Source organism: Scyliorhinus torazame, chromosome 12, assembly GCF_047496885.1.
Source record: "Scyliorhinus torazame isolate Kashiwa2021f chromosome 12, sScyTor2.1, whole genome shotgun sequence".
Lineage (NCBI taxonomy): Eukaryota > Metazoa > Chordata > Chondrichthyes > Carcharhiniformes > Scyliorhinidae > Scyliorhinus > Scyliorhinus torazame.
In genome coordinates this window covers 38,368,143-38,387,757 of record NC_092718.1, presented here as the reverse complement: position 1 = coordinate 38,387,757, position 19,615 = coordinate 38,368,143, and the positions used below count along the sequence as shown (strand labels likewise).

Genomic DNA, 19,615 nt, shown 5'->3' with positions numbered 1-19,615 from the left:
CAACTCCTCCTCCCACTTACCCTTTAGTTCCTCCACCGAGGCCTCCTCCTCCTCCTGCATCATCTGATACGTAGCCGAGATCCTCCCCTCTCCAACCCACACCCCCGATAGCACCCTGTCCTGGACCCTGCGTGGCGGCAACAGTGGGAACTCCACCACCTGCCGCCGAACAAATGCCCTTGCCTGCATATATCTGAAGGTGTTCCCCGGGGGAGCCCGAACTTCTCCTCCAGCTCACCCAGGCTCGCGAACTTTCCGTCCACAAACAGGTCCCCCATCCTTCTAATACCTACCCTGTGCCAGCTCAAGAACCCTCCATCCATCCTCCCCGGGACAAACCGAATCAGGGACCACACCGAGGCTCCCACTTCCCCCCCGTGACATCTCCATTGCCCCCCAAATTTTGAGGGTAGCCGCCACCACCGGGTTCGTGGTATACCTCGTTGGAGGCAGCGGCGCCGTCACCAGCGCCTCCAGGCTCGTGCCCACACAGGACGCCATCTCCAGCCTCTTCCATGCCGCCTCATCCCCCTCCATCACCCACTTACGCACCATCACCACGTTGGCAGCCCAATAATACCCACTGAGGTTAGGCAGCGCCAATCCCCCCCTCATCCCTGCACCGCTCCAGGAACACCGTTCTCACCCTCGGGGTCTTCTGCGCCCACACAAACCCCATAACACTTATGTTAACCTGCCTGAAGAAGGCCCTCGGGATCAGGATGGGGAGGCATTGGAACAGGAACAAAAACCTCGGGAGCACCGTCATTTTAACTGACTGCACCCTGCCCGCCAGGGAGTGGCAGCACGTCCCACCTCTTAAACTCCTCCGCCATCTGCTCCACCAGCCTCGTGATGTTAAGCTTATGTAGGGCCCCCCAGCTCCTAGCCACCTGGACCCCCAGGTCCCTGAAACCCCTCTCCGCCCTTTTTAGCGGGAGCTCACCAATCCCCCTCTCCTGGTCCCCTGGGTGCACTACGAACAACTCGCTCTTCCCCATATTAAGCTTGTACCCGGAGAAATCTCCGAACTCCCTAAGGATCCTTGTCACCTCCGGCATTCCCCCCACCGGGTCCGCCACATATAGCAGCAAATCATCCGCATAGAGCGACACCCGATGCTCCTCCCCACCCCGCACCAGCCCCCTCCAGTTCTTCGACTTCCTCAACGCCATGGCCAGGGGTTCAATCGCCGGCGCAAAGAGCAGGGGGGCCAGGGGACACCCCTGCCTCCTCCCCCAGTGTAGCCGGAAATACTCTGACCTCCTTCTGTTCGTGGCCGCACTCACCACCGGGGCCTCATATAGCAGCCTCACCCACCTGACGAACCCCTCCCCGAACCCGAACCTTTTCAACACCTCCCACAGGTACCCCCATTCCACCCTATCAAAGGCCTTCTCCGCATCCATCGCCGCCACTATCTCCGCCTCTCCTTCCATCGCCGGCATCGTTTTTACATTCAAGAGCCTCCGTACATTAGTATTCAACTGCCTCCCTTTCACGAACCCCGTCTGATCCTCGTGTATGACCTGCGGCACACAGTCCTCTATCCTCATGGCCAAAACCTTTGCCAGCAACTTTGCATCTACATTTAAGAGTGAGATCGGCCTATATGACCCACACTGTAGGGGATCCTTGTCCCGCTTCAGGATCAGGGAAATCAGCGTTCAAGACATCGTCGGGGGCAGAGACCCCCCCCCCCCCCCCTTCCCTTGCCTCGTTGAAGGTCCTTACCAATAGCGAGCCCAGCAGGTCCGAATACTTGTTGTTAAATTCAACCGGGAACCCATCCGGTCCCGGTGCCTTCCCCGCCAGCATGTTCCCTATCCCTTTGACCAACTCCTCCAACCCAACTAGCGCCACCTGCTCCTCCTCCACCCTCGGAAACCTCAGCCGTCCCAGGAAGCGACCCATCCCTCCCTCCTCCAGTGGGGGCTCAGACCGGTACAGTTCCTCGTAGAAGTCCCTGAAGACCCCATTGATACCCACCGCACTTCGCACCATGCTCCCTCCTCCATCCCTAACTCCCCGAGCTCCCTAGCTGCCTCTCACTTCCGAAGGTGGTGCGCCAGCATCCGGCTCGCCTTTTCTCCGTATTCATATACCGCCCCCTGCGCCTTCCTCCACTACGCCTCCGCCTTCCTGGTGGTCAACAAATTAAACTCAGCCTGGAGGCTCCGCCACTCCTTGAGCAATCCCTCCTCCGGGGCCTCCGCCTACCTCCTGTCCACCCTCACCATCTCCCCCACCAACCTCTCCCTCTCTCTCCTCTCCCCCCTCTCCTTGAGTGCCCTAATGGAGATCAGCTCTCCTCTGACCACCACCTTCAGCGCCTCCCAGACCACCCCTACTTGCACCTCCCCATTGTCATTAGCCTCCAGGCACCTCTCTGTACATCCCCGGACCCGCCCGCTCACCTCGTCCGCCAGCAACCCCACCTCTAGGCGCCACAACGGGCGCTGGTCCCTCTCCTCCCCCAAATAGAGGTCCACCCAGTGCGGAGCATGATCAGAAATGACTATCGCCGAGTACTCCGTATCCTCCACCCTCGGAATCAGCGCCCTGCTCATGACAAAAAAGTAAATCCGCGAGTAGGCCTTGTGGACATGGGAGAAGAATGAAAATTCCCTGGCCCCCTGACTCGCAAACCTCCATGGGTCCACCCCTCCCATCTGCTCCATGAACCCCCTCAGCACCTTGGCCGCCGCCGGCCTCCTGCCTGTCCTAGACCTAGAGTGATCCAGTGCCGGGTCCAGCACTCTGTTGAAATTCCCCCCCCATTATCAGACCCCCCCGTCTCCAGGTCCGGAATCCAGCCCAGCATACACCGCATGAACCCCGCATCGTCCCAATTCGGGGCATATACATTGACCAACACCGCCCGCTCCCCTTGCAGCTTGCCACTTACTATCACATACCTACCGCCATTGTCTGCCACAATGCTTGACGCCTCGAACCCCACCAAGATCGCCACCCCCCGATTTTTTTGCATCCAAACCCGAATGAAACACCTGCCCTACCCACCCCTCCCCTTTCTCAACCTTACCTGATCGCCACCCTCGGGTGCGTCTCCTGAAGCATGGCCACATCCGCCTTCAGCCCCTTCAGGTGCGCGAACACCCGGGCCCTCTTGACCGGCCCATTCAGTCACCTTACATTCCAGGTTATCAGCCGGATCAGGGGGCTACTCATCCCCCTCCCCCGCCGACTAGCCATAGCCCTTCCTTGGCCGGCCACATGCCCGCGCCCCCTGCACGGCCCGTTCCCCACAGCGGCAGACCCCCGACCTCCTCTACCAACTCCAGCTCCCCCTTGGCCATTCCAGCAGCAACCCGGTTCTCCCCCATCACCACCACCACAGCTAGGTCCCCCCCTAGCTGCATTGCTCCCCCCATTGCACTCCCGTAAGTCAGCTGACCTCGGCCACTCCCGCTGCTCCATTTCCCCCCCCCCCCCCAAGTGTGGATCTTCTCTCTTCCCCCCCCCCCCCCCCCCCCCCCTGTCCACCAGCAGGATCTCATCCATTCCACTCCCAGCACGGGAGAAAAAGCCCGTGCTTCCCAGCTCCGGCCCCACCTGTTCAACCCTAAGCGTGGGAAAAAGCCCTAGGTTTCCACTTGCCCGGCCCAAAATTGCTCATTTCTACCAACATAATAGCAGGTTGGAGCCTTCTGTTTTGGTGTTTTGTGTCTGTCTTGAGTGTTAACTTGAGATAAAGTCAACATTTTTATAACCAGGTTTTAATTGACAAACACTGAGGCAATTCGGCACCTGGCATGTGATATAATTTATAGTCTCATTCATGATTTTACAAGAATTGATATACAAAACCAATTCCTGTCTTGAAGTTTAAGCAAACTTTATTGATCCCCCCCCCCCCACTTTTGCAATGTGCTAAAACCAAAAGGAGCTAAGGAAAAAGTAGCATGATGTTGGATTGGGATAATTTTTGAGCATTCTGATTTTCACTGACGTTGAGGATGGATGTTCTCTCAGATTCTTCTGTTCTTTTTCATCTTGAGCAGCCAACAACTAACTTCTGCTTAATGCAGTAAGTTTATAACAATGTGTTCATTTAGGAGGAGAAAGGACACTTCCATTTTTCTGACTCACTACTTTAACCACTTTAACTCTGCTAAACTCGCTCCCATTTTCTCAAAATACACATTTGAGAATATCGCCTTGTAAAATGGAAGGTGGTTTACCCAAACTAATCTCGATCAGTTTGCATTAACCTTTTTCAACTAAGGCACATTACACGGTGAGATAGACAAGAGGACAAGATCCGGTGAAGGTCCAACACAACTTTATTGAACACTTTACCAAGGGAAAACAATATTTATCAGACTCAACTATCGTACTTTAATTAAACTCTATCAATGTCTTCACAGGACTCTTCAGTGAAGTCTTAAATCTCCAAGTACAGTCTCAAATCTACCCTAACTACCTACTTCTGACACACATTTCCAAGGATTCATTGCATCCTATCAACAATTCCCTATCATTGTATTTGAACTGTTTGTCTGAAAAGACTGGTAATACCCGTTCAATAAGACGAGGACAGGCTGTTACTCGATCTTTTGGGTTGGCTGATATTTGAGAATCTGCAGTCGTCAATTTGGGCGTCACCTTTCGACTCTGGCTGGTTCTGGTCTTTGGATCGTCTCACCAGGGTGGTCTTCTGGGTCGGGTCATTCTGATAATGCTTGCCACGAAGTACAAGAAGCTGCACTGCTCAGCTGCCAGTCAACGGTGCTCTTTGGAGACGCTGTTAAAGAAGGTGCAAAAGCAGAGAGCGATGGTTGCCTCTTTTATCCCCCTCCTTTTCGAAGATTCTGTGGCTTGTGCCCAATATTAGCATCAGGCACGTGTGGGATGATCCAATGAGGTGACGGCCTTCCATGTGACGGCCTTCCATATTAGAAGGTCACAGAACATGGCTTTGAACCTTCAACAGTCAAGTGCTGTCCTTGTCACACTATTGCCTCTAGCCTATTACTGAGCTTAGTGCCGCCACCAAGAGCATAAGCTCTGAAGCGCAAATGTAATTTCAGAACTACTGAATTTGCATTAAAGGCCTGTTTAGTTTTTTGGAGTGGTTTCCAAAATCACCTGTACAAAATCTTCTCTGAAAGATTCCTGCAAAGAGTCCACATGCTTCCAATTTGATAATCATAGTTAAAAACAAGGTCATATTTCTATTTATCATTGAAATTTTGACAAGTCATTGCAACTTGTGTATCTAAACATTTATGTTGAATAACCGATCATGTTGCTTTTTGTTTTGCTTGCTCTTTTGATATTGCTTATTTGAGCTTGACATCAGTGATCGTGAAATTGTTGAAAAAGATTCTCAGAGATGGAACCTATGCACATTTGGAAGTGAATGGTCTTATTAGCGACAGACAGCATGGTTTTGTACCAGGGAGGTCATGTCTCACTAATTTAATTTAGTTTTTTGAGGAGGTGACAAAAATAATTGGCGAGGGAAAGGCTGTGGATGTTGTCGACATGGACTTTAGTAAAGCATTTGACAAGGTCCCTCATGACAGGCTAGTGCAAAAGATTAAATCACATGAGGTCGGGGTGAACTAGCTAGATGGCTTCAGAACTGGCTTGGCCATAGAAGACAGAGGGTAGCAGTGGAAGGGTGTTTTTCCAAATGGAGGTCTGTACTAGTGATGTTCCGCAAGGATCGGTACTGGGACCTCTGCCGTTTGTAATATATATAAATGACTTGGAAGAAAATGTAGCTGGTCAGATTAACAAGTTTCCAGATCATACTAAGATTGCAGGAGTTTCAGATAGTGATGAAGATTGCCAGAGAATACAGCAGGATATAGATGGGCTGCAAAATTGGGCAGAGAAATGGCAGATGCAATTTAACCCGGACAAATGCGAGGTGATGCATTTTGGTAGATCCAATCCAGGTGGGAGCCATAAAATAAATGGCAGAACCATCAGGAGCATAGACACACCGAGATCTGGGCTTGCAGGTCTACAGATCCTGAAACGTGGCAGCACAGGTGGAAATGGTGGTAAAGAAAGCATATGGCATGCTTGGCTTCATAGGACGGGGTATCAAGCATAAAAGCTCAACTTATGTTACAGTTTTGCAGAATGTTGGTTAGGCCATTTTTAGAATACTGTGTCCAATTCTGGTCACCACAGTACCAGAAGGACGTTGAGGCTTGGGAGAGAGTACAGAAGAGGTTTATCAGCATGTTGCCTGGTATGGAGGGTTTTAGCTATGAGGAGAGATTGAATATACTGGGATTCTTCTCCCTAGAGAGACAGCGGCTGAGGGGTGACCTGATGGGAGTTTAATGAGGGGTAAAGATGGGGTGAACAGTTGGAGGCTTTTTTCCAGGGTGGAAATGACAATCACAAGGGGGCACAAGTTCAAGGTGAGAGGGGATAGGTTCAGTGGAGATGTGCGGGGGAAGATTTTTTACACAGAGGGTGGTGGTGGCCTGGAATGCACTGCCAAGTAAGGTGGTTGAGGCAGATATGTTAGCGACCTTTAAGACTTATCTGGATAGACACCTGAACGAACGGGGTATAGAAGGGTACAGGCGTTTGGTCCAGATAGGACACGTGATTGGTGCAGGCTTGGAGGGCCGAAGGGCCTGTTTCTGTGCTATATTCTTTGTTCTTTGAGGGGACAAATTGGGAGATCTACATAGGGCTACTCTGTCTTTTAAAAAGACATTCATGGGATGTGGGTGTCGCTGGCTGGTTTAACATTTATTGCCCATTCCTAATTGCCCGTCAACTGAGTGTTGGGTGGGGTTGCTGGGTTACAGGGATAAGGTGGAGGTGTGGGTTTGGATGGGGTGCTCTTTCCAAGAGCCGGTGCAGACTCGATGGGCCGATTGGCCTCCTTCTGCACTGTAAATTCTATGAGTGGCTTGCTCGACCATTTCAGAGGGCATTTACGAGTCAACCACATTGCTGTGGATCTGGAGTCACAAATAAGCCAGATCAAGTCAGCACGGCAGAACTTATTCCCTAAAAGACATTAGTGAACAAAATGGGCTCATGGTTTCGTGATCGTCATTAGACTTTTAATTCCAGATTTTACTTTTTTTTCCAAATAAGGTTAAATTTAGCATGGCCAATCCTGCACATCTTTAGGTTACGGGGGCAAGACCCAAGCAGACACTGGGAGAATGTGCAAACTCTACACGAGCAGTGACCTGGGGCCGGGAACGAACCCGGGTCCTCGGTGCAGTGAGGCAGCAGTGCTAACCACTGCGACGCCGAGCTGCCCAATTCCAGATTTTGTTATTGCCATATTCAAATTTCTCATTGTGGGATTGGAACACATTGCCCTGGCTCTCTGGATTTACTAGTCCGGTGATAATGCCACTACATCACTGCTTCCCTCGCTAGAAATGTGTTATCTGCGAAGGTCCGCTGTAGGAAAAATGTTTGGTACTTTGCCATGGCAGCAAAGTTGAGATCTGGAACCCTGTCACGAATTCAGACACAAATCAGCCATTTTGTGCCTTCCCAAATAACTGCCATTCCCCTTTGCACTGTACACTAGAATCCATATAAGTTAGTAAGACTGAACAGCATCAACCTTTTCAAACAGGAGAGCTTACACTTTTTTTAAAAAAAAGACACATTGCCAATTTCTATATTTTAATTATTTATTTTAACTGTCTTTTTAAATTACTTCAGCTGTGAATAGAATTGTTCATTTAAATTGGGGGCAAACTAGCATCATTATGTGGCATGACTGAAAAGAGGCTTCAGTTTCTCTCCCAAGAAAGCTTACAATCTTAGTATTTCTCCATAGTAATGTATTTGTCTGCAAGACAAGAGGTGAAATCAAATTTTAATTGATTTACTCTTTTACCCCTTCTGACAGCTGGCATAAATGGCAAGGGCAGCATGGTGGCACAGTGGTTAACACTGCTGCCTCATGCCACTGAGGTCCTGAATTCCTGCGCACTAGCTGACTGGGCAGGAATTGGGAAGTGAGAAAATTGACAGCAATGTGATGATTCCTTTCTAAATCTGTAAACATATCCTCCAACATAATCTCAACTCATGTAGACCCTTTTGTACCAAAGTAACCCGCTGCTCTGCTGCTGCCTCACAACAGTAAATGGACCTTGATGGAAACAGAGCGAGCTGTCATTTCAACAGACGTGGAATGAGGCAGAGCCAGCTAGACGAGAACCAAATCAAAGGGTTATGTTGTGTCTTGTCTTTTCTTCGTTTTCTGATCAAAACTATGTATTTTAAATGTTTTGCCTGATCCGCAGTAGCCAGTGAAATTAGCATAAATGCCCAAAAAGCTGCCAAGTTTCTTGATATGAAATTTTTAAAAATCAAAAGCTATTAAAAATCAAAATTGTTGCAAGTGAAAAGTACCTTGGGCTGGACTGATCAGAAGTTGTCAAATGACGTGTTGACTGCATTTTCTTTCAGAACTGGCATACAAGATCAAAAAACATTTTTAGTTCCAATATCCTAACAGCATAAGGCAGTCTTGAATGTGATACAGGGCAGAAATAGCAAGTGGTTGAAATGGTATCAAACTGAGAGAACCAAGGTCAAATCAGTTTATCGGTGTCAGCTTGACTCTGCAATGTGTTTATGGCTTGGGAAACATTCCAGCATGTGTCCTTTACAGGGCGTAGGTGTAGAATAACATCTTGGCTTTTCTAATTTTGATGTTCCTATTTCTTTTCATATGACTAATTGTGATGTTCTGTAAGTTCAGTATGTGATGAAGCTTGAATTGAATAATAGGGCAATTAGGGATGGGCAACAAATGCTGTCTTGTCAACAATACTCACACCCCATGAAATAATCTAAAAATGAATCTGATACTGCGCAGCACTGTGGCTTCTATATGTATCTTGGTCTAATAAGCTTTGAATAATTATTCAAAGATGTAATTGCGATGAGAAGTTTCAGATCTTCCAAGCCATTGAGGCTCAAGGTAAAATGTTGCTTTCCTCCCAGGCAGTTTGTGATAGTAAAAGCCCAGATTTTGCAGTAGGCATGACAGCAAAATTATCGATCTTCACTGTAATTATTCCTCTGAAACTGACAGCAAACTCTGGAGTCTGCACATGCACTGTTAATCGCAGCATTCCAGAAGTTTCTGTGCATGTTTACTTCTCCATAGGTGTACACAGTTGAAGTCCCCACAGGCAGCAATCTCCATGCAGATGAGAAATGTATCTTTTATGTTGTAATATCACAATTGCAGATCCCAAACTACAGCTTGTTAGTGTGCTGTTAAAAACCCAGTTACATTGCATCAAGTCATAACTACAAATGAGCAACTCCTTTGGCTCTGAAGGGCTAATTTCATTTTTGGCTAATATAAATCTTTTTCGGTTATACTAAAATCCTGTTTTTTAAATATAAAACATTTTTAAAGTTTGTTTGATCTTTTTAATGTGCTTGTCCCAATCTTTTTTAAATATTTTTTATTCTCTTCCTTTGTCACATTTTCTCCCAAATTTATACCCAACAATAATCAGTAACGAATGTAATGTCAATCCCCATATCAATAACAACGATCCCATCCTCCCACCAAACCCCAGACATTGGCCGCATGTTAACATAAACAAATGACAAAAAGGAATCACCCATAGTCACCATTAACACACAGTCCCCCTCCCCCAACCCTCCCAGCCCCCAACACCCCTAATGTTCGATGTGATCCAATTCTCGAAAGTGCATAATGAATAACGCCCATGAATTGTAGAACCCCTCCATCCTTCCCCTCAGTTCACATTTGACCGTTTCAAGATTTAAGAATTCCAGCAGGTCCCTTCGCACGTCAAGGCACAGGGTGGGGAGGTTGATTTTTAAGTGAAGTGCACTGCTGTCACAAGATGCTGGTTTTGAAAAACGGTTGCTGACGCAAGTTTAATTATCTATTAAGACTGGAATTTTCCCACTTCCTCAACTTTACCTCCATTTTTTAAATGCAAGAACCTGTGAAAGGACTTTATTTTAATCTGTTTGTGCTTTTGTCACAGAACCCACAGTGGTGCCAACTACTTCGGCTGCTAGATCGCAACCAGTCAGTCATGTACCTACCTCAGGCCAGATCTTAAGTACGACTCCAGGTCCTTCTACCACCCAGCCTGCCTCTGTCACAGAGTCATCAGGAGTTCCAACAACCATTGGTACAGCAGGCCCGCCAATAGTGGGTATGTACATAATTTGACTTCAAATAACACAAACTTGTAAAATTGCATATTCCAAGATGGGCGTCACGGTCACTTTTTGTTACCCAAGGCTGCCTTATGCAAATCCCCCTCAGACTTAACTTGCAGTGGTTTTCTGTTCTCTTTATTTGGAAAGCCTGTTTAATGGGAATTTCTAGTTTCCGGACAGCAACAAAAATTCTTAACTGGCCCGTGTCAGTGATGGATGCATTGTTAGCACATCACCTCTGAATAAGAAAGTTGTGGGTTCAGATCAACCCAAAGGCTTAAGCACAAAAGTCTCAGCTGACACTCCAGGCAGGTACGAAGGGAGTGCTGCAATGTTCGAGGTGTCGCCCTCTGTGCTCTTGGCTGAAAGCAAAAGATCTCATGGCTCTATTTCAGAGAAGAACAGGGGATTATTCCTCGAGTCCTGGCCAATATTCCTCTTTCAATCAATATCATCAAAACAAATGATTTAGCCATTATCACATTGCTATCTATGGCCGCAAATTGAGCCAAGTGTTTCCTATGTGGCTGCACTTTAAAAAAAACTTGGCTGTAAGGTGCTTAGAGACATTCTGAAGTTGTGAATGGCACTATCTACGTGCAAGTCTGTCTGTCTTGTAGCCAGGATTCTTTGCTTATAGGATGGATAGGGAGTTGTTCTCTGAATAGCTTAGTTCTTTTTTTCTGTGTACCCCTCCCTAACGACCCAAATAAAATACAAGTGGAGAGAAAAATTAATTCGGGAAAATGTGAATATTGAAAAGAGATCAGTGGAATCACCTCTGAAATGAAATAAGTGGAGCTAATAATGCCAGGTTAGAGATTTGAAGCTTCAGGTTTACCTTAAATTGAGGTACTCTCTGAATATCATAACCCACCAATTCCCCCAAGAGGGCTGGACATTGTCAGCATTTAATTTGTCGATGCAGCCTTGAATTTGGTGTGGCTGTTTGTTCAGTACCTTGAGATAAAGACATAAGTCTCAACCTCTCTCAAAATTCCTAGATACCAGTGAAATAGCACTTGTGTCAGACATTCAGGTATCAAGATATATTGGGGATTATTTGTTGAAATTAGCAAACTGTCAAAAATGTAACTGGACGGGCGGCATGGTGGTGCAGTGGTTAGCACTGCTGCCTCATGGCGCCAATGACCCGGGTTCGATCCCTGTCCCGGTCACTGTCCATGTGGAGTTTGCGCATTCTCCCCATGTCTGTGTGGGTTTCACCCCCACAACCCAAAGATGCGCAGGGTAGGTGGATTGGCCACGCTATTGCCACTTAATTGGGGGGGGAAAAGAATTGGGCGCTTTAAATTTTAAAAAAATTAAATGGCAAAAATGAAAATGGCCTTAATTTAAAAAAATGTAACTGGAGAGAAATGGAAACATTCACAATAGGCCATTTAAGATTATTTTGTTCTTGAGACAGAGGAGGGGGATATTCACTTTGCTTCTCGCATGGGAATGCTGACATTGAGTCTCAAAAAGAGGAAGGTTTTCTTTCCCATTGAATGGTGGCCTTCAATTTGAACACGGAAATTCACCCTGAACATGACTAATTATTGAGACAATTAAGCAAGTCCAAAATGATATGCTTTCAATGTGAGACCCACAAATGTTGTCACGGGTTTGTATGCACCAGATTTCCCTGCCTTTGAAAATGTTATATTAATGATGATGCAGAAACTCTGCGTCTTGCTCTGATTTTAGACTATGCCTGCCATCCAAAATGTAGCTTATTGTTTTCTAGTTTTGTTTGCCAACATCTCTGTCTCTACTTTTGGTAACAAAGTGGACAGCACTCTTATCAAGTTGAAATAGAACACCTAAGTCTTTGGCCCAGAAAAATTATTGACCTTTCAAGATTCAAATCCTGAGACCCTGTCTGTTATTCCGATCATAGCAATATTCAAAACCCTTCAAATGATCTTTCAATCACTGCATTTAATTTTTTTCTTACTAACCACAAGGCAATTTATTGCAAAACCACCTTCCAACCCTTGCCCAAGCCCCACCCCGCCAACCTCAACCATCAATTAGTCACCTCCAACGGTCATCATAGTATCATAGAATTTTTTTTTTAAATAATTTTTATTAAAGGTTTTCATAAAATATCAAAAACAAAATGAGAAAGAAAAAAGAACCCAACAGGGTTAAGTACAAAACACAATCTAAAAAAGCAACCCCCCCAAACCCCTCCCCCTGTACCTAAATAATAAATTAACATTAACACCCCGACTTAAGACAACAGGTGTATACACCCCCTCAGATCCTCCAGTGTAAATAACATAAACAAAAATAAAGTAAACCCACCCCCCGAGCTGCTGCTGCCATTGACCAACGTCTATCGTTCTGCCAGAAAGTCTAAGAACGGTTGCCACCGCCTAAAGAACCCTTGTACCGACCCTCTCAAGGCAAATTTCACCCTCTCCAATTTAATGAACCCTGCCATATCGCTGATCCAGGATTCCACGCTTGGGGGCCTCGTATCTTTCCACTGAAGGAGAATCCTTCGCCGGGCTACCAGGGACGCAAAGGCCAGAATTCCGGCCTCTTTCGCCTCCTGCACTCCCGGCTCCTCTGCCACCCCAAATATTGCGAGCCCCCAGCCCGGTTTGACCCTGGATCCTACCACCCTCGACACCGTCCTCGCTACGCCCTTCCAAAATTCCTCCAGCGCTGGGCATGCCCAGAACATATGGGTGTGATTTGCTGGGCTCCCTGAGCACCTAACACACCTGTCCTCACCCCCAAAGAACCTGCTCATCCTTGTCCCGGTCATGTGTGCCCTGTGCAGCACCTTAAACTGTATGAGGCTGAGCCTCGCGCATGAAGAGGAAGAGTTCACCCTCCCTAGGGCATCTGCCCACGTCCCTTCCTCCATTTCCTCTCCCAACTCCTCCTCCCACTTACCTTTCAACTCCACCACCGAGGCCTCCTCCTCCTCCTGCATCACCTGGTAAGTTTCCGAGATCTTCCCCACTCCCACCCACCCCCCCGAGAGCACCCTGTCCTGTACTGTGTGTGGCAGTAGCCGTGGGAATTCCACCACCTGCCTTCTGGCAAACGCCCTTACCTGTAAGTACCTGAAGGTGTTCCCCGGGGGGAGCCCGTACTTCTCCTCCAGCTCACCCAAGCTCGCGAACTTCCCGTCCACAAACAGGTCCCCCAACTTTCGTATGCCTGCCCTGTGCCACCCCGAAAACTCTCCACCTGTTCTTCCTGGGGCGAACCGGTGGTTCCCCCATAATGGGGTCCATGCCGAGGCCCTAACTTCCCCCCCCCCCCCCCCCCCCCCATGCCGCCTCAACTGCCCCCAAATTTTGAGAGCCGCCACCACCACCGGGCTCGTGGTATACCTCCTTGGAGGGCGCGTTGCCAGTGCCCCCAGACTCGTAACCACACAGGACGGCGTCTCCAGCCTCTTCCATGCAGCCCCCTCCCCCTCCATCACCCACTTGCGCACCATTGTCGCATTGGTGGCCCAGTAGTACCCACAGAGGCTGGGAGCACCAGCCCCCCCCCTATCTCTACTCCGCTCCAGGAACACCCTTCTCACCCTCTGAGTCCCTCGCGCCCACACAAACCCCATTATACTCCTGTTAACCCGCATGAAAAAAGCCTTCGGGATAAACACGGGGAGGCACTGGAACAGGAACAAAAACCTTGGGAGCACCGTCATTTTGATTGACTGCACCCTACCCGCCAGGGACAGCGGCAACGCGTCCCACCTCTTGAACTCCTCCTCCATTTGCTCCACCAGCCTTGTAAAGTTAAGCCTATGCAGGGCCCGCCAGCTCCTGGTCACCTGAACCCCCAAATACCTGAAGCTCCTCTCCACCCTTTTTAGTGGGAGCTCGCCAATCCTCCTCTCCTGGTCCCTGGGTGAACCACGAACAGCTCACTCTTCCCCATGTTGAGCTTGTACCCCGAGAAATCCCCAAATTCCCTGAGGATCATCATTACCTCCGGCATTCCCCCCACCGGGTCCGCCACATATAACAGCAAGTCGTCCGCATACAGCGACACCCTATGCTCCTCCCCACCCCGCATCAACCCCTTCCAGTTCCTCAACTCCCTCAGTGCCATAGCCAGTGGTTCAATCGCCAGTGCGAAGAGCAGGGGGGACCGCTGTCTCGTCCCTCGGTGCAACCAAAAGTACTCGGACCTCCTCCTATTTGTGGCCACACTCGCCATCGGGACCTCATACAACAGCCTAACCCACCTGACAAACCCCTCCCCAAACTCGAACCTCTTCAGCACCTCCCACAGGTATCCCCACTCTACCCTATCGAAGGCTTTCTCAGCGTCCATCGCCACCACTATCTCCGCCTCCCCCTCCCTCGCCGGCATCATGATAACGTTCAAAAGCCTCCTCACATTCGCGTTCAACTGTCTCCCCTTCACAAACCCCGTCTGGTCTTCATGGATGATCTGCGGCACACAATCCTCAATCCTCGTGGCTAAGACCTTCGTCAGCACCTTGGCATCTACATTTAGCAAGAAAATCGGTCTGTAAGACCCACATTGCAGGGGATCCTTGTCCCCCTTCAGGATCAAGGAGATCAGTGCCCGGGACATCGTCAGGGGTAAAGCCCCCCCCTCCTTTGCCTCATTGAAGGTCCTAACTAACAGCGGGCCCAACAGGTCCATATATTTTTTATAGAACTCGACCGGGAAACCGTCCGGCCCCGGTGCCTTCCCTGCCTGCATGCTTCCTATCCCTTTGATCAGCTCCTCCAGCCCAATCGGGGCCCCCAGTCCCGCCACCAGTCCCTCTTCCACCTTTGGAAACCTCAATTGGTCCAGGAAACGGCCCATCCCTCCCTCCTCCCGTGGGGGCTCGGATCGGTACAATTCCTCGTAGAAGTCCCTGAAGACCCCATTGATGCCAACCCCACTCCGCACCACGCTCCCTCCCCTGTCCTTAACTCCCCCGATCTCCCTAGCTGCGTCCCGCTTCCGAAGCTGATGCGCCAGCCTCCGGCTTGCCTTTTCCCCATACTCGTAGACCGCCCCCTGGGCCTTCCTCCACTGCACCTCCGCCTTCCTGGTGATCACCAGGTCAAATTCAGCCTGGAGGCTGCGCCTCTTCCTCAACAATCCTTCCTCAGGTTCTTCCGCATACCTCCTGTCTACCCTCACCATCTCCCCCACCAGCCTCTCCCTCTCCCCCCCCGCTCCTTGTGGGCCCTAATGGAGATCAGCTCTCCCCTCACCACCACCTTTAGTGCCTCCCATACCATCCCCAATCGGACCTCCCCATTGTCGTTGGTCTCCAAGTACCTCTCTATACTTCCTCGGACCCGCTCACTCACCTCCTCGTCCGCCAACAGCCCCACCTCCAAGCGCCACAGCGGGCGCTGGTCCCTCTCCTCCCCATCTCCAAGTCCACCCAATGCGGGACGTGGTCCGAAATGGCTATTGCCGAATACTCGGTATCCTCTACTCTCGCTATCAGCGCCCTACTCAAAATGAAAAACTCGATTCGAGAATAAGCCTTATGGACATGTGAGAAGAATGAAAATTCCCTAGCCCCCGGCCTTGCAAATCTCCAAGGGTCCACCCCTCCCATTTGGTCCATAAATCCCCTCAACACTCTAGCCGCCGCCGGCTTCCTACCCGTCCTACACCTGGAGCGATCCAGTGCAGGATCCAACACCGTGTTAAAGTCTCCCCCCATTATCAGGCCCCCCACTTCCAAGTCTGGGATCCGACCCAACATACGCCGCATAAAACCCGCATCGTCCCAGTTCGGAGCATACACATTGACCAGTACCACCCTCTCTCCCTGCAACTTACCACTTACCATTATGTACCTACCGCCATTATCTGCCACAATGCTCGGCGTCTCGAATAACACCTTCTTTCCCACCGAGATCGCCACCCCTCGATTTTTGGCATCTAGCCTCGAGTGAAACACCTGACCTACCCACCCTTTCCTCAGTCTTACCTGGTCTGCCACCTTCAGGTGTGTCTCCTGGAGCATAACCACATCCGCCTTGAGCCCCTTCAGGTGCGCGAACACGCGGGCCCGCTTAACCGGCCCATTCAGTCCCCTTACATTCCAGGTTATCAGCCGGATCAGGGGGCTACCCGCCCCCCTTCCCCGCCGACTAGCCATGACCCCCCCTCGGCCAGCCACGCGCCGCACCCCACACCCGGCCCGTTCCCCACAGCGGCATACCCCCCCTCTCGACCGACCCCACTCGCTCCAACTCCTCCTTGATCTTAGCAGCAGCAACTCGATTCCCCCCACCCCGGCTAGGACCCATCCTAGCTAGTTTACTCCCCCCATTGCACTTCCGCAAGTCAGCTGACTCCTGCTGACCCCGGCCACTCCCGCCTCCCCTTCGACTCCTCCCATTGTGTGGCACACCCTCCTCTCCCACTCCCCATTCACAGGCTCTCCCCCTCCGTTCTAAGCGCGGGAAACAATCCTCGCTTCCCCGCCCCCCCCAGTCTTCGGCGCGGGAAAAAATCCCGCGCTCTCCACCTACCAGGCCCCGCCACCAACCAAAACAGTGCCCAACCCGCCCCATCCACCCTCCCCAACCCGAAAGAGAAAAATACAGAGAAAAAGAAACCCAAAACAATGCAAAGCCCCCCCCCCCCCCCCGAACCACAAATAGGCATAACATATCCACCGCAGTCCCCAATCGCCCATCCCGACCCTCAGTCTGTGTCCAGCTTCTCGGCCTGAACAAGGGCCCACGCCTCCTCCGGAGACTCAAAATAATGGTGCCGGTCCTTGTAGGTAACCCACAATCGCACCGGCTGCAACGTGCCAAACTTCACCCCCCTCCTGTGCAGCACCGCCTTCGCTCGATTGTACCCGGCCCTCCTCTTCGCCACCTCCGCACTCCAGTCCTGATATATCCGAACCTCCGCGTTCTCCCACCTGCTGCTCCTCCTTCTTGGCCCACCTGAGCACACACTCCCGATCGACGAACCGATGGAACCACACCAGCACCGCCCGCGGAGTCCTGTTAGCCTTGGGCCTCCTCGCCAACACTCTATGGGCCCCTTCCAGCTCCAGGGGCCCCTGGAAGGACCCCGCACCCATCAGCGAGTTTAACATGGTGACCACATAGGCCCCCAAGTCCGGCCCCTCCGGGAGGCCCAGAATCCGCAGATTCTTCCGCATCGACCGATTCTCCATCTCCTCGAACCGCTCCTGCCATTTCTTGTGGTGCGCCTCCACCTTTACCGCCAGGACTAAGATCTCGTCCTCATTGTCAGAGATCTTTTGTTGAGCCTCTCGGATCGCCACCCCCTGGGCCGTCTGTGTCTTCAGCAGCTTATCAATAGAAGCCTTCATCGGTTCGAGCAGGTCCACTTTAATCTCCCTGAAGCAGCGCTGGATACCCTCCTGTTGCTCCTCCGCCCACTGCCTCCACGCTGCCTGGTCTCCACCCGCTGCCATTTTGTCCTTCTTCCCTCCCTTCTTCTGGTCCACCACCACCTTTTTTGTCACCCCGCTCCTAGTTAAAGCCATATACTGACGGGGAGCTATTATTAACTCCTTCCCACACCGGGAAACGTCGAAAAAGTTCCCTTGGGGGCCCTGAAAAGAGCCCAAAAGTCTCAAGGGGGAATCCTTTTGGCAGTGTTCGCTTCACCAATCTGCCCCAAAATGTCTGTGAAAACTCCTGAAAAAGGTCTAAGAGTCCGTTCCAGACGGGAGCTGCCGAATGCGTGACCTACTCCTCCATGGCCGCCACCGGAAGCCTTGTCCCCACTTCTTCAGTGGCCTTGGTGAGATCTTTTCACAGTTGTTCCCTCTGCTGTTAGAATTCACTTTTGATAAAGGCCCTCAGGTCAGTTTGCAGCTTTAAGCTTGCCCTGCCCCCGCCTGCATGCTGGAAGAGGCCCTGTTTATCCTGTTGCAGCCAAATCTTTTACTGTTTCTGCCGGGTCTGGTAGCCAAAGGACATAACATTCCTGGGGGACACTGTCAGGAGAATGTTGCAGTCTTCTTGCCACACCGGGAAATGTCAAACAAATGCCTTGGGGGCCCTGTAAAAGAGCCCAAAAGTCCGTTCCAAGCGGGAGCTACCGAATATGCGACCTAGCTCTGCATAGCCGCACCCGGAAGTCAGTATCATAGAATATTACAGTGCAGAAGGGGGCCATTCGGCCCATCAAGTCTGCACCGGCTCTTGGAAAGAGCACCCTACCCAAAGTCAACACCTCCACCCTATCCCCATAACCCAGTATCCCCACCCAACACGAAGAGCAATTTTGGACACTAAGGGCAATTTATCATGTCCAATCCACCTAACCTGCACATCTTTGGACTGTGGGAGGAAACCGGAGCACCCGGAGGAAACCCACGCAGACACGGAGAGAATGTGCAGACTCCGCACTGACAGTGACCCAGGCCGAAAATTGAACCTGGGACCCTGGAGCTGTGAAACAATTGTGCTAACCACTGTGCTACAGTGCTGCCCTGTCATGGAATCACTTGTTACATTCTGTAGGCAAGTGGGAATTTTGTGCAGGTGCTTGAATAAGAGAAAGAGATATGTTTATAATAGTATGGTTGCTGTAATTAATACAGAGGGAATAACTCACACTGGATCTTTTATATAAAATATCTCGAGGGTGTTAAGGGACCGGCATGGTAGCATAGTGATTAGCATTGTTGCTTCACAGTGCCAGGGTCCCAGGTTCGATTCCCGGCTTGGATCACTGTCTGTGCGGAGTCTGCATGTTCTCCCCGTGTATGCGTGGGTTTCCTCCGGGTGCTCTGGTTTCAACCCACAAGATGTGCTGTTGGATCATTTGGACATTCTCCGTCTGTACCCGAACAGGCACCGGAATGTGGCGACTAGGGGCTTTTCACAGTAACTTCATTGAAGCCTACTTGTGACAATAAGAGATTATTATTATTATGTAAGCCTGCTTTTGACAATAAAGATTATTTTTTTTAAATGAAGAAGAAAATGAGAAATGGTGAACAGCTGAAGAGGTCGAGTTTGAAGAAGCATTTGAAGATGGTCACGGGTTTGGAAAGAATGATAGTGCCGTGAATAAGTGGCTAAAGAATTTTCTGTTTGTGGTACAATGGAAGGAGGAGTGTATACAGGAGGCAAGAATATGTTCACTGGAAAATAGTGATTGAGAATGGGCTCCATCCATGGAGGTGATGGGGTATGATGATGGACTGAAGTGTAGATCATTTGTGATGTGGAGCCAAGTGCATATCAGTGAAACAGGTTTTTCCTAGTCTGCAGCTCGTGGGTGAAATTGCCAAAATGGTTCACTTTCAAGTCTGCGGGACATTGGTGGTGGGGCATTATACTTCTGTAGTGCTATACCATAGAAGGCAACTTAATTTGGTCCCTTCAACCACACAGCCAGGCAAATCTGTTTTTCTAATATGGAAATATGGAACGTTTAGATATTGGTAGAA

General features: G+C 50.1%; 1 protein-coding gene across 2 annotated transcripts in view; it reads left to right on the top strand.

Moving 5' to 3' along the window:
- rnf111 (ring finger protein 111) overlaps window positions 1-19,615 on the top strand; it is a 195,989-nt gene that overhangs the window by 145,902 nt on the left and 30,472 nt on the right. For both annotated transcript variants that reach the window (XM_072470709.1, XM_072470708.1), the window contains exon 5: window positions 10,017-10,190. In XM_072470709.1, the coding sequence (XP_072326810.1) occupies window positions 10,017-10,190 (174 nt within the window). The remainder of the gene's footprint in view (window positions 1-10,016; window positions 10,191-19,615) is intronic.